Source organism: Parambassis ranga, chromosome 14 (assembly GCF_900634625.1).
Source record: "Parambassis ranga chromosome 14, fParRan2.1, whole genome shotgun sequence".
Classification (NCBI taxonomy): Eukaryota; Metazoa; Chordata; class Actinopteri; family Ambassidae; genus Parambassis; species Parambassis ranga.
Genome location: NC_041034.1, coordinates 13,383,916 through 13,398,498, shown reverse-complemented (window position 1 = coordinate 13,398,498; position 14,583 = coordinate 13,383,916). Strand labels below are relative to the sequence as shown.

Here is a 14,583-nt window from a genome sequence, read left to right as displayed (position 1 = left end):
GCCTGGCCTCCTGGGACAGTGAAGTGTGTTATTGAGTTTGGGGGATGCTGATGTATCCATGTAGTCAGCCAGTTGCACATGACTGCAGGACACCAAAGTACTCAGTTCTTGTCTTAGTGGAGCTGATTGTGCATTCTGCTCGTATCTCTCACCTTCATCTCTTAAACTCAAAATAACTGGAAATAATCAGTTTCATGTATGCAGAGGATGTGATTGTGTTCTCACTTCAAGATCACTGCTGATAGTTGTGTTTCTTTTTTTCTTCAGGGATGGAAAACCTCACGGTAAGCAGAGTTTTCTTTACACTTGCTTTGTAGAATTTATTATTATTGAATAGAACATGTGGTTACAGTGAAATTCAATCTAAACCTATGTGCATCTGAACTTATTTAGTATTTAGTAGTTATCTAAATTCTAACTTGATTTTTTTCTTCATGTCATTAAATGTCTTCTGTCATGCCCTCATTTTTATAATGTATTAAACATCTTGTTTTTTCACGCATCCTTTATTTTCTGACATTTTCAAACGCTTAACATGTTCCATATAATCAATCTTCAATCTTTGTTTTTATGAGATGAGGAATTAAACTTATAAAAATGCATAAAACAGAACCCTGTTCTGTCATTTAGCCAGAACAATGGCGCGAGATTATGAACAAGAAGATGCGCTTCCCTCCGGAGCTCATCAGCGCCATTCAGGAGGGAAAAACAGAGCTGCTGAGTGGACTGCTGAAGACAGGAGACGGCATCATCCGCCAGCTGGACGAATCCGAGGACCGCCAATGGAGGGAGGCCCTCAACCTTTCTATCCGCCTTGGCAACGAGGATGCCATGGACGCCCTACTGCACGGGGTTAAATTTGATTTCCGCCAGATTCATGAGGCCTTGCTGGTCGCTGTGGACACCAACCAGCCCAGAGTGGTGAAGCACCTGCTGGACCGCTTGGACCAGGAGAAAGGCAACAAGATGGATGTGCGATCCTTCTCTCAGGCCATATTTGACCACTCTATTGACAACTCACAGTTTGCCCCTGGTGTGACCCCTCTGACCTTAGCCTGCCAGAAAGACTTGTATGACATAGTCACCATGCTCACCCAAAAAGGCCATGGTATCCCATGGCCACACAAGATATCCTGTGCCTGTCTGGAGTGTCGTAACGGTCGGCAGTATGACCTGCTGAAATTCTCCTTGTCTCGCATTAACACCTATCGTGGCATCGCCAGCCGAGCCTACCTGTCCATCACCTCTGATGATGCCATGCTGAGCGCTTTCAGTCTCAGCAGAGAGCTTCGAAAGTTGTCCCAAAAAGAGCCAGAGTTCAAGGTCTGAGGAGACTCACAGGTATCCATGTTTTTTGTTTGGTGTCCCATCACTGAGCCGTGCTTCTTCTCTCCTGCAGCCTCAGTACCTGGGCCTGGAGCAGCTCTGTCAGGACTTCGCTGTGGAGCTGCTGGGCATGTGTCGCAACCAGAGCGAGGTGACCACTATCCTGAACAGCTCTGGAGATGAGAGCGGTGATTCCTTAGATGAGCAGGCCTTTGAGGAGGGTATACCCAACCTGTCCCGTCTGCGGCTTGCCGTCAACTACAACCAGAAGCAGGTAGCTAGATGGAGGAACACCTACCAACCAGACGAAGGAAGGAGAAGACATCAACTTGACTCTCCATCTCTCTCATTCTGTGTTTTTCTGTGTAGTTTGTAGCACATCCAATCTGCCAGCAGGTCCTCTCATCCATCTGGTGTGGGAACCTGTCAGGGTGGAAAGGCAGCAGAACGGTCTGGAAGCTGTTTGTTTCTGCGGGGATCTTTCTCACCATGCCCCTTCTTTGCCTCGTCTACTGGATTGCACCAAAGTCAAAGGTCAGATGAAAACAGCCAAATGTGGAGTTAATAAGCTGTAGTATTTTTAAAAAGATGTTTGGCTTTGACAATTTTTTTTGTTTTTGTTCTCCAGGTGGGAAAGATCCTACGGATTCCAGTGATCAAGTTTCTGCTCCACTCAGCATCCTATCTGTGGTTTCTCATTACTTTGCTCGGAGAATCCATCACCATGGAGATATATCGAGACAAATTTGCATCCCGACACCAGAACATCCTGCACAGCTCCTTCCACATGGTGTGGGTGGTCGGTAGGTTCATTTTCTCTCTTTTAACTCCAACTGAAAAAGTATGTGAAGCAAGTTCATGCTGTAGTTCCTTGTGTAGGGTTCTTCTGGTACGAGTGTAAGGAGGTGTGGATCGAGGGGCTGAGGAGTTACTTCCTGGACTGGTGGAACTGCTTGGACATGATGGTGCTCAGCATGTACCTGGCGTCCTTTGCTTTACGTGTACTCATTATGCTCAAAGGTCACTTCCTGTGCCATGACCAAGCTGGCACAGACGAGTGTGTCTACTTCACTCAGACTGGTGAGAAAATGATTTGTTTATCCAAAATGACTGGTGGAGGTCTTACAGCTAACGTGTCTCTGAAACTATCCCTCAGTACGTGATACCTGGCACCAGGAGGACCCTCAGCTGATCGCAGAGGTGCTGTTTGCAGTCACCAGCATGCTGAGCTTCACTCGACTGGCGTACATCCTGCCTGCGCACGAGTCTCTGGGAACGCTACAGATATCCATAGGGAAGATGATTGATGACATGATGAGGTCATACATAACTGATGATTGATCATTTATGAGGTATATGTCAGAGCTAAAAGAATGTGTATTTTTCTTCTGTAGATTTATGTTTATATTGATGATCATTGGAACGGCCTTCCTCTGTGGCATCAACAATATCTATGTTCCTTATGTCATCTCTCCACAACTTGGCAGGTAAGAATGTGCTTATTATAGACAGTAAAATCCATCACCAGGAACTTTTCATGATGGTCTGTTACATGAACAGCTGACTTTCAAAACATTCCAAAATGCACATGTGCAATGTGAGAAACAGACTTTTAGTAGCTTTCATACTCATGCAAGCAAGTACTCACATAGCTTCTAGTCCACTGGAAGAGGCAGGACGTCGCATCTTTTTTTAGCAGGTGTCCTCCAGTCAAGTACATTAAATGTCATTATAGACATATTTTCTTATCTGCAGGCAGTAATTCGTTGTTACTGGTTTGAATGAAGAAAGAAAATGAAACAAGGTGTGGATGCTTCTGAAGTCTCTCTAACTCTCTGCTGCAGGTTCAATGAGACGTTCCGCTTCCTTTTCTGGACTATGTTTGGTGTGGTCAACCAGGAATACGTGGACATGCCACAGTTCGTGTTGGCAGAGTTCGTAGGGAGGATTCTGTACGGCATCTTCACTCTTGTCATCGTCATCGTCCTCCTCAACATGCTTATTGCTATGATTACTAACTCGTTTCAGAAAATTGAGGTAAAGAGAGGCAGTATGAAGTGTGTCAGGACTGTAGTAAACAAAGATGTGATCTGACATCATCTGACACGGTCTTTTAGGATGATGCAGATGTTGAATGGAAGTTTGCTCGCTCCAAACTGTACCTCAGTTACTTCAGAGAGGGCCTCACCATGCCTGTTCCTTTCAACATCATCCCCTCACCCAAAGCTGTATTTTACATCTTGAGGTAAGTTCTAAAAGTACACTTCTAAACTGCAACAAGGTTGTTCAACATGTTTTTATTATTTTTATTCATTTTAATTTTTTTTTTTTTTACTTAAGGGGCATCTTCCGACGACTCTGCTGCTGCTGCACTTCATCTGAGCAAAAATATCCCCCCATAGCCTCTATGGTAAGTGTGTGTGTGTGTGTGTGTGTGTGACAGTAATGAAAGGTTTCATTCTGCAGCATCTGACATTAAACATCTTTTATCATGTAAAAAGTCCATCGATAAGGGATCTGAAGACAGCCAGCTACCGTACAGGCAGCAGGTGATCAGGGCACTGGTGCAGCGCTACATCGAGTCAGCTCGCAGAGAGTTTGAGGAGACAAAGCGAAAAGGTAACCATGACTGCAACACCAATTCATCATATCTTCAATCAAACACTGATACCATTTAAAAATAATTAAAGAGAACAATGCCAAATGAAAAAAAAAGACTTTTTATGCATTACTCAAACATTTCATGAATCTGCAATGCAAGCTAAACAATTTTAGCTACAAAAACTAAAGAGTTTGTCTCCCAGTGTGTAGAAACTGAATATAATTATGGTGTGATCATAGTGTTTTCCTTTTTCTGTAGATATCGGTAACCGGATAACTGAGCTGAGCAAAGCCATCGCCAGGATGCAAAATGACCTAAAAGTCCAGCCGTCTCTAAAGGAGGATGGACAGACTGCAAATGATCCATTCACCAAGGAAGGCTCCTCTATACTGGGCAAATACATCACTGGTGCCAAGAACAATTTCAGAGGTTTCAACAGCAGGAATGATGACCAAAACACATCTTCTCAAGTGGCAGTGCACCATGAAGAGGAGGAGGTGGATAACAAAAAGGCATCAGACACGCTACAGAATCAGGTCGGTGAAAGCGGAGCAGAGGGGTCACAGCAGGTAACAGACAGCGATGTGGTGAAAATGGAGGAAGGCAGATTAAAAGCCGAGCTAGGGGAAGAGAAGGAAACTGAGGAGAAGGATAACAATGAAAACACAGACAATAAAATGGAAGAGCAGGTTTCAGAAGGGACAGGTTTTAATAACACAGAGGAGGTGAAAGCTGAGGTCACACAGGATGAGACAGAAAAAAGGGGAGCAGAGGTAAACGGTGGAATCAAGAAAATGATTCCCTCACCGACAGGAAGCAGCAGCTCCCAGGACACTGGCTTTGGTTCCCAGGAAGGGGAAGGATCGATCGATGGCACAGTGAGACCTTAACCTTCCTACTCAAAGAACCACTCCAACCACTTTTAGTCTGACCACTTTATTACATGAAAACACTATTACAAATATTTTCAGATTTCTGTCTGGATTATTTTATCACATGTTTAAGTGACTAATGCATTTAAGAAAGTCAATTTAAGCTTTAGTAAATACACAGATTAGACCATAAAAATAGTCAACACTGAAAACTGCCTTTGTTGGGTTCACTTATCAGCTACTGTCACACATTACTTGTATATTTCAATAGTAATGATACTAACTGTTGGTTACTCTAGTTTAAATATCACGAGTTATATTTTTGCACAAAAGCATACTTTGTAAATCCATTAAATAAGTTGAAATGACATATGTTCCGGTGCGTTTTCTTAAAGGATCCTGTCAAAATTTCACATTAGTGTTGGTGGCTTAGTGTTTTTCTCAGTATGTATTTGACAGTGTGACAGAGCAGGTCTCAGCTTGCTTTACACATACTGTTCCCATGAGGTCTCATACATGAAGACGCTACTTCATTAATTCATCACCTGCAGCGTCACTGGTCCCAAGGAACACCGCATCCACTCTGGAAAAACACCGACCACATGATTACACTGCAGTAATGAAGGACTCTGAGTCCTAATGCACTGATTCAACCCAACAACTCTAATTCACATGCAATAATGAATCATGTCCCATGGCATACATATGTATTTTATTTATAAATTCATAATACCAACTGCAGGAGAAAAGCTGGAAAGTTGTGGTGTGAATATTTGCCAAAAGTCGCGGTAATACTACCGTACTGCAAAATTATACAACTCATTCTAATACAAGACATGAGCCAACGCCTGTAAGAGGATATGAAATAAAGCATTTTCTGTCACACTAGACAGACTGAAGTCAGTTTTATTTTCAAAACTTTTCTTTTTTAAAAATGTACAAAAAATCAGTTGAGGAAACCACAGACCATAAAAATGTAATATTTCATACACCAAAGATTCAATTCTTTATTGTGACACGTGGAAAATAATGTGTCACAATAAAATAATATCTGCCTTATGATAAAATTAAGGGTGGATATTATTTCACTAAACACTATTAATTCTATACAAAATATTCATACAACACACATGATTAAAATGTGTAAAAATAAAAACTGCATATATTCCTGTTATGAAGACAGTGGCAAACATCATTTACAAATTACACATTTTTTTGTTCTGGTGAGACGCTGGTGGAGTGCATTTGTGTAGCTGAGTGTAACTCAGGCCATTCAGGAGCCACACATCAGGCATTCATCTCTGTTTGCTAAGGAGCAGACCATGGCTGCAGTGTTGCGCTCTTTGGTCTCCTCTGTGCTTTTGGCTGACTGGGCCTCCTTTAATTTCTCCTTATTCAGGGTGAACTGAATGGGGTTGGCGGCAGGCTTCGTTCGCAGGTAGTACATACCAGTTTTCAGCCCCTGCAGAGAGAACAGACACACTTTAATAAACTTCTTCTCACTACTTTGACACAGTGTTTATTGCTTGGTGTTGTGATGTCTCTCAGTCCTGACTTACCAGCTTCCAACCATAGAAGTGCATGCTAGTCAGTTTGCCATAGTTTGGCTCAGCAATGTGAATGTTGAGGGACTGGCTTTGGTCAATGTAGGCCCCGCGATCTGCTGCCATCTTGAGGACAGTCTTCTGGGAGATTTCCCACACCGTCTTATACAGCTGCTTCAGATCATCAGGAATATCTTCAATATCCTGAGGGCATTTAAAAAAAATGTATCCACCAGTTAAAGTTAAGAAATCTTCATCAGAGCAGGGAAACAATGATTTAAGTGCACCTCTTTACCTGGATGGAGCCGTTATGAGCAATCAGCTGGTTCTTCATGTCCTCACTCCACAGTCCTCTTTCTGTGAGGTCCTTCAGCAGGTGAGGATTCACAATCTATAGGACGTGCAAAAAATCATATAACACTCTTTCCTTCTATTAACAGATGATTTTAGACACTTAAACAGAGCAGATGGATTTAATGCAGACCTGGAACTCTCCTGAGAGCACCCTGCGGGTGTAGATGTTGCTAGTGTAAGCCTCAAAGGACTCATTGTTGCCGAGGATCTGGGCAGTGGATGCTGTGGGCATGGGGGCCAAAAGCAGACTGTTCCTCACACCGTGCCTGAAGACACACAGGAAGAGAGAGTTGAATAAGAAGTGAACAACAAATACAGAAAATAAGAGACTGATAAACAAGAAGAAGGAAGGTTTACTTGGCTATTTTCTCCTTCAGTGCTTTCCAGTCCCACAGATCTGTTGGTGTTTTCTCCCACAGGTCATACTGAAGATTCTGGAGAACAGTTTTGGTTAGCATGCTATGCCAAACTGCCTAACTGTCCATTTGGAGGGATATGTAACTAGAACCACTTACTCCCTTGCTGACAGGTGATCCGGCATAAGTTTCATATGGGCCGAGCTCTGCTGCCAGCTCACAGCTGGACTCCAGGGCAGCGTAGTAGATGGTCTCAAAGATCTGAATGTTGAGTAGCTGAGCCTCTGGGCTTTCAAATGGAAATCGCATAAGAATAAATGCGTCGGCCAGACCCTGCACACCGATTCCAATCGGCCTGTGGCGCTTGTTGGACCTTTCAGCCTGCAAAACAACAAAAGAAGAGCCACTGGTTAACACACAACAGAAAAAAGCTGAGACAGAAGAAGAGAAGAGCTCGTACCTCAGGCACTGGGTAGTAGTTGATGTCAATAATCTTGTTAAGGTTCCTGACAATGACTTTGGTGACAGATGCAAGCTTTTGGAAGTCAAAAGTCTTTTCTGAGGTAACGTACATGTTGAGGGCGATGGATGCCAGGTTACACACTGCCACCTGAAATGAAGAAAGAATAAACTTAACTAAAAACAAGCATGCTTAGGATTAAAATTGGTCAGCTGATCTAACATCTTCTACCCCTCACCTCATCTTTGCTTGTGTACTCTACGATCTCCGTGCACAGGTTGCTGGATTTGATGGTGCCCAGGTTTTGCTGGTTGCTCTTCCTGTTGCAGGCGTCCTTGTAGAGCATGTATGGCGTACCGGTTTCAGTCTGTGATTCGATGATGGCGTACCACAGCTGCTGAGCCTTCACCACGCGCTTCGCCCTGCCCTCTTTCTCATATCTAAGCAGACCAACAGGATCCATGTTGCAGGTCAACACCAAGAAATGAGCAGTTTGTTAAGAACAGAGTTTGGTGTGCTGAGCTTACCGTGTGTAAAGCTTCTCAAACTCCTCTCCCCAGCACTCCTCTAACCCGGGACATTCACTGGGGCACATCAGGGACCAGTCCTACAAGATCAGCAAAGCAACAGTAAGACTTCAACCTTAAAGTTGACGTAGACCAGGATGGGATTCCTTCTAATATTCACCTGATTGCTTTCCACTCGTTTCATGAAGAGGTCTGGGATCCACATAGCAAAGAACAGGTCCCTGGCCCGCTGCTCTTCTTTACCTGTGTTTTTCTTCAGCTCCAAAAAATCAAACACATCAAAATGCCACGGCTCCAGGTACACAGCAAAGGCCCCAGGTCTCTGAACAAGCACAGAACAAGGTGATTCAACATGAACCAACAATCTGAAGGGCATTTTATGTATATATCAGTCCCATCCTCACCTTGTTGCCACCCTGGTCAACATAACGTGCGGTGTTGTTGTACACCCGAAGCATAGGAACGAGCCCATTGGAAGTGCCATTAGTCTGAAAAACATCATTAATCAAATCAAAACAGAAATAAAGTCATGATAAGCTCCTCTGTAGCTGCTTGACTTTCCTCTCTATATGTGTTTTTTGCTCACCCCAGCAATATAGCTGCCTGTAGCTCTGATACAGCTGACTGCTATTCCAATACCCCCAGCTGATTTAGAGATGAGGGCACAGTTCTTCAGTGTGTCATAAATGCCTTCAATGCTGTCGTCCTTCATGGCTAACAAGAAACAGCTGCAAAATGGCAACAAATTAGACCCATTTTTAAAAAAGCATCCTACTGTTCAAGTGAGTTGTTTTTTGTCATTCTTTACCTGGACAGCTGAGGCTTGTTGGTGCCAGCGTTGAACAGAGTTGGGGAGGCGTGTGTGAACCACTTCTCTGACAGCAAGTTGTAGGTCTCAATGGCTGCATCAATGTCATTTTTATGAATCCCCACTGCCACTCTCATCAGCATGTGCTGGGGTCTCTCAGCGACTATAAAAAAGGCATGAAATGAAAACACATACATATCTGTAGACCGTGAACATACTTTTCAGGAAAAATTAGCTCACCTTTGCCATTAATCTTCAACAAATATGACCGCTCAAGAGTCTATCAGAGTAGAAGGACAAATCAGATCAACAAATCTCACTGTTTTATTAAGATGGTGGACGTAAAATTAGATAAAAAAAAAATACCTTAAAGCCAAAGAAATTGTAGGAGAAGTCTCTGTCATAAATGATGGCAGAGTTGAGGCGCTGCAAAGAGAGGTTGTGATGTTAAAAAAAAATATTTTATTAACAAAAAAATGCATCATGAATTCACTTACAGCTTTGTTTTCAAGGATGATGTTGAGTGTTTCCTTGGAGATCATAGGGGAGTGACGTTTATTTAAAGGGTTGATGTAATTATACAGATCTTCCATCACGTCTAAGCAAGAAACAAAGAAAAGAAAGTCAGATATTTTCTGCAAGCACCTATTTATTAAATGTGGTTATTACTAGATGATAACAACAAAGCAGCGTGTTTTCCATGTTTACTCACCACTGAACACCTTCTTGGTCTCTTTGTGCAGGTTTGACACAGCGATCCGTGCAGCCAGGATTGCATAGTCAGGATGTTTGGTGGTGAGGGTGGCAGCTGTCTCTGCAGCCAGAGTGTCCAGCTCCACAGTAGTGACTCCACTGTACAGACCCTGGATCACCTTCATTGTAATTTGGGCCTACAGAAAGAGAGATGAAAGGGTTAAACATTAGATCAGCACTCAGTTGCTTTATGTTTATTTTTTTCTTAGTTGATTAAACTTACAGGGTCCACAAAGTCAGAGTTAAGTCCATAGCAAAGCTTCTGAATGCGAGATGTGATTTTATCAAAGCAAACAGCCTCCTGGTGTCCATCTGTTTAACAAGGTAATACTCATCATTATGTGGTTAATTCCTAAATGCATTCTTACAGTACACATCATCTCAGAGGAAGCAGAATGAACACCTGACTAACCAGTTGTGACAACAAAGGAACACCTTACTGCTTGGCGCCATCAGAACAGATGTCAAAACGTGAATTTAAGCCGCACATTTTAACACATTTTTACAAAGAAGAGTTTGCACTTTCTTCGCATAACACCGCAAAATGTAAAGATACAGAACACAAACATTCGTTCTAAGTCTCGACTGAGACGCTTCTATTTGAAAAATATATTAAAATATGTTATGTTCAATGTTAAAATTCATTCAAAAATATTAAAAAATAAAAACGAAACGAAACGTTTGAATGAAAAACTTGTTGTTCTTTTACAACTCTCTTTGTTTGCAGTCTCGATGGAAACAACTCACACAAAGAACATTTTGATTATATTAAGGCTGAAATTAACTGCAAGTCAGAGAAATATCAACATTTCTTTAAAGTTACCATTCAGTAATATTTAGATAAAAATTTAGGAGATTTCCTGAATTGCAGATCTCCCTTTGCGCCACCCGGCAGTAACGTAATTAACAGGAAAATATATCATATCAGCATATAACAGTACCTCGTTTAATGACATGCATGTTGGCAGCAAAGCAGCTAGTTTCCACAGACAGCAGGTGTTCGGGTTATCTTCTCAGCTAAACACTGGAAAGGAATAAAATAACTGCAGTTATAGCAGGTTATTGCACTGTGATAACGACTGAATCTCAAACTGAGCGCGCGAACAAGCCATCGGCCAGTTACACTGCATTGTGTCAGCGCTCAGCCAATCAGAGAACAGCTTACGTTACTTTTTAACCAATCAGCAATCGCAGTACCTCTACGGCTTCCGGTGTCCTTTTCCGGGAGAAATCTGGGTGGCGGGATATTTTCCAAACAACAGCAGGTCCTGTAACATGTAATTACTATTTCACTGTCACGGCTGCTTCATCTGTGTTATTTTAGGACATAATATGCAATACTCCATAAATGAATATTATATTATATTATATTATATTATATTATATTATATTATATTATATTATATTATATTATATTATATTATATTATATTATATTATATTATTATTATATATGATATTATTATATTATGAACACATACATATCAAACAATCCATTGACACCCAATGGAGGGCACATAAGGAAGCTCCGCATTTATTAGTTACATTTACTTAAACCTGATTTGATACGATGACCTATATTTGCATTATTGTTCTACTGCTACTTGGTGCACAGGGTTAAGCGTGAAAATGTATAGCTTTTTCTAAATAATAATAATAATAATAATTGAAACCTTTATTAGTCCCACAATGGGGAAATTGCTCAAGGGAGCCCAGCAAAGAGCGCCATACACCAGTGAGTACACTGTAGATATACAGGTAAAGTGTCTGGCGCCTCCGGCCGCCCGTGTGTCGAGCAAGCCGCCTCCTCCTACAGCCAATCGCGAGGCCGAGTGCTACCACGAATCTACCACGAATTGACCAATGACGGAGCCGCCCTCTACCACGATTCGCCAGCTCCCGCCTACCTCCGCCGACGGCCAACCACGAGGCCGAGTGCTACCACGAATTGACCACGAATTGACCAATGACAGAGCTGCCCTCTACCACGATTCGCCAGCCCCCGCCCCTGGCAACGAGCCGGCCAATCACAGCTCGGACCACTGCTTGAGGCGGATGTGGCCCGGTCACGACGCTGTTGCTATGGCTTCGTCATTGCCTTTTACCGAGCTACGTCGCCGTGGACGGCTATCAGGATAATTTACCCCAGTAACCGTCTGCAAGATTAATTTCTACCGGAGATTCCGACGTGTCGGTGAGTGAGTGTCGTTGTGTACACGCTGGTATGTGATTGTAAAGCGCTACGTTTGTGTAGCAATGTATGTATGAACGTACCTAGCCGGTGCTCTACTGGCTAGGATAAATTCACAGTTACCGACGGCTCAGATGGAATAATTGATCATAGACTGGCCTCTGTGTTGTTTACACCTATAAAGCATTTGACTGGGAGAACGCTACATTTAGTGTGTTTTAGCAAACATTTCCATTTACAGCGTTAGCTTCGGCTAATCAGCTACAGACAAGCCTCTTGTTATTGTTAGCTTTAGTTAGCTCTCTCTTTGTCTTCAGTTAGCGTAACTTTCAATGGACTTTTATTACTGCAGTGTAGTGTAGTATTACTGTGTCATAGCATCACTGTATTGGTTTTCAATATCCTATGATCATGTAGTTGTTATAATTAAATTATTGTTTTGTGTTAAAGTGAGGAACTCTCTCTTAGTGTTCTGATAAACATTATGCTTCTCCTCCTTGTTCTTCTATTGTTGTTCTTTTAGGACTAGTTACTGACAGACATGGATCCTGAAGCTGGTGGACTACACACCACCAAGGAAATACACTGGTACAGTTTCCTAATGTCTGGAAAAACTCATTTGTATTTAGGTTTAGTGCATATATTAGTACATGACATATGATTTGATGTGTTTGTGTGTATGATTTTCAGGAGAGCTTATGGGGTGGAGTATCTATATGACCAGACAGGCTACGCTTTGCTGGAGCCAGAGGAGTTTGAGGACGGCACTGTCCCCTTGCTGGATGCTCCTCCACTCACTGGTACATCTGCCACAGCACCTCCACTCACTGCAGGCTTTATAATTGTGAATTATAAGACAGCTACTGTAATATCTGGTCATTATTTTTCAAACTAGCATGTACACTTATCTTTTACTGCTATATTTCACACTGCCTTAATTTTCCAGGTGTTTCATCGGGTCCCAAGGGCAGCCAGACCTGTTCGACTCCATTCAAGAAAACTCTACAAGTCCTTGCCTTGCTTCAATCATCTCTATGATTATGACCTGGATGACTGAGACTCTTCATCAGCATACACCAGTGTGTTGTCAACAAAGCCTGTGTGATGGCTGAGACCACCATCCAGCTGCCTGAGGTGAACACAGCAATGCTGGCATGACGGTGAGTAAATCATGAAGTATGTGAACCATGTCAGCTGTATTTGTGGAATATATTGCTTCTGTAAAACTACTGTTTTGTTGTTGTTGTTTTTTTCAGGTACAACAAGCAGAGTCGGGCTCGGGAGACCGAGGTGCTTCAGCAAGCCATTGAGTCTCCAAAGCCATCCACACCTCAGAGAGAAGCTCTCTTGACCATGGCTGCAGGGGACAACCTGCACAGCTTTACCGTGCCAGCCAATACAGCAGGGGAGACAGACCCCCATCTCTTCTCTGAATCTTGAGGCCAGCCCGGCATCTGCTTCACTGCAGCATCCTGCCACCAGCGCAGCATCTTTGCTGCAGTGTATATCAGTGTGTATATAGTGTAAACAAACACATTCTTTTGGTATCAGTTTCCCCCTCTGTGTAATTCAGTTAATAATAATAATGTTCAGGTAGTTGGGCATGTACAGCTTCATAGAATGATAGTAGATTGAACAACAGGTCTGCCAGACAGTATTGTTTGACCTCTGGAATGTGTGGATTCTTAAAACTGTGAATCTGCCTTTATCACAATTAAATGAGGCTATAAACATTACAAAAGCTTTTGTTCGGTTTTTACAGGATTTGTAAATACAGTCTGATTTCAGTGTTTGTAAATACCATTTAATTCCATAAAATACTTTGATAAAAAATTATGTATTTAGACTAATATTAAGAGGCTTTATGAGCAGTAAAGACTGCAAATAAACTCCTACTGGTCCTTTACATGTGCTCAATGTGAGCAATATTCCCCCCAAAAAGTTACTGAAATGGTAATAACACCTAAAAGGTTTTTTCCATTGTTCTTATATATTTGGGTTTGTGGGGGTTAATCAAGAGTCTGGAGCCATTGATGAGCCTTATATTGCAGACAAGGTCGGTATACAAAAAAGGATGTTAAGAAAAATGCAGATTAACACATTACAGCTTGTTACTAAGGATACAATTATTGTATGCAATCCTGTTCCTCTCAAGCTCTTTCCATATTAGCTAAACAGCGAGCAGATTGCATTTATCCCATTCAATGCATGCATGTGCAATTGGACTATTACAGCAAATGACACGTGAAATTTGTCACATACAAACGGTGTGCATCACTCTCCTTTCGCTTTGTTTTTAATTATAACGTCACCTCGGTAAAATGTCATACAACGACCGATATGTTTCGCGTAATTTCAGTGCAAAATATTAACGCACCTAGCGGGATTCGAACCGGCGCTCTCGGCGCGATTTGTGGCGCGATTTGTGGCATCAACGTCGACACATGGGCGCTAGCCTTTGCCCAAGGACACACACCAGTGACTAGGGAGGAGTTGGGATCGAACCACCAACCTTCCGGTTACGGGACAACCCTGCTATACCGCTGCGCCACTGCTGCCCACGATATTTGTCATAAATTTGTCATAAATAGGACAAAAATTATGTTTGTAAACTTTTTTACTTGTATTCCTTTGACTGACTGATACATATCTTCACGAGTGTATAGTTTGACCTACATTTCTTCTTCTTCTTCTTTTAGGACTTTTAGTATTGTTAGCACCCTTTAAGTACTATTACTGTTACCCCCTCTGGCCTTAACGGGCCATTATTGCTCTTTTCTGTTAGGTTGTG

The 14,583-nt window shown here is 42.3% G+C and overlaps 2 protein-coding genes across 3 annotated transcripts; one reads left to right on the top strand and one right to left on the bottom strand.

Annotated features, from left to right (window-relative positions):
* The first annotated feature begins 269 nt into the window (after positions 1 to 269).
* LOC114446301 (short transient receptor potential channel 2-like) lies at positions 270 to 4,818 on the top strand. Its single transcript, XM_028421818.1, has 13 exons — positions 270 to 284; positions 631 to 1,323; positions 1,400 to 1,600; positions 1,696 to 1,860; positions 1,955 to 2,129; positions 2,206 to 2,406; positions 2,483 to 2,645; positions 2,721 to 2,813; positions 3,171 to 3,363; positions 3,444 to 3,571; positions 3,667 to 3,736; positions 3,828 to 3,945; positions 4,187 to 4,818. The coding sequence occupies exons 1-13, from the start codon at positions 270 to 272 to the stop codon at positions 4,816 to 4,818; spliced, it is 2,847 nt and encodes a 948-aa protein (XP_028277619.1).
* A 750-nt stretch (positions 4,819 to 5,568) lies between these two features.
* LOC114445813 (ribonucleoside-diphosphate reductase large subunit-like) lies at positions 5,569 to 10,681 on the bottom strand. Of its 2 annotated transcripts, XM_028421050.1 has the most exons (19): positions 10,544 to 10,681; positions 9,826 to 9,914; positions 9,562 to 9,739; positions 9,347 to 9,447; positions 9,216 to 9,275; positions 9,090 to 9,129; positions 8,850 to 9,012; positions 8,628 to 8,769; positions 8,446 to 8,529; positions 8,202 to 8,363; positions 8,042 to 8,121; positions 7,753 to 7,954; positions 7,515 to 7,664; positions 7,214 to 7,435; positions 7,056 to 7,132; positions 6,829 to 6,964; positions 6,640 to 6,735; positions 6,360 to 6,548; positions 5,569 to 6,262 (listed from the first exon to the last, which is right to left on the bottom strand). In XM_028421050.1, exons 1-19 carry the CDS (start codon positions 10,560 to 10,562, stop codon positions 6,074 to 6,076), a joined length of 2,379 nt encoding a protein of 792 aa, XP_028276851.1. In that variant the 5' UTR covers positions 10,563 to 10,681; the 3' UTR covers positions 5,569 to 6,073. The 2 variants fall into 2 exon arrangements, with proteins under 2 accessions (XP_028276851.1, XP_028276852.1); XM_028421051.1 differs by lacking the exon at positions 9,826 to 9,914.
* Positions 10,682 to 14,583: the final 3,902 nt, after the last annotated feature.

Bases quoted from the DNA above. Each gene is read 5' to 3' on its own strand.
- LOC114445813 (XM_028421050.1), bottom strand. The intron at 7,665-7,752 runs GTGAGGGGTAGA...TCTTCATTTCAG, and splicing joins AGTACACAAGCAAAGATGAG to GTGGCAGTGTGTAACCTGGC. The intron at 7,133-7,213 runs GTAAGTGGTTCT...ACTGTTCTCCAG, and splicing joins GATCACCTGTCAGCAAGGGA to AATCTTCAGTATGACCTGTG.
- LOC114446301 (XM_028421818.1), top strand. The intron at 3,364-3,443 runs GTAAAGAGAGGC...ACGGTCTTTTAG, and splicing joins ACTCGTTTCAGAAAATTGAG to GATGATGCAGATGTTGAATG. The intron at 3,946-4,186 runs GTAACCATGACT...CTTTTTCTGTAG, and splicing joins TGAGGAGACAAAGCGAAAAG to ATATCGGTAACCGGATAACT.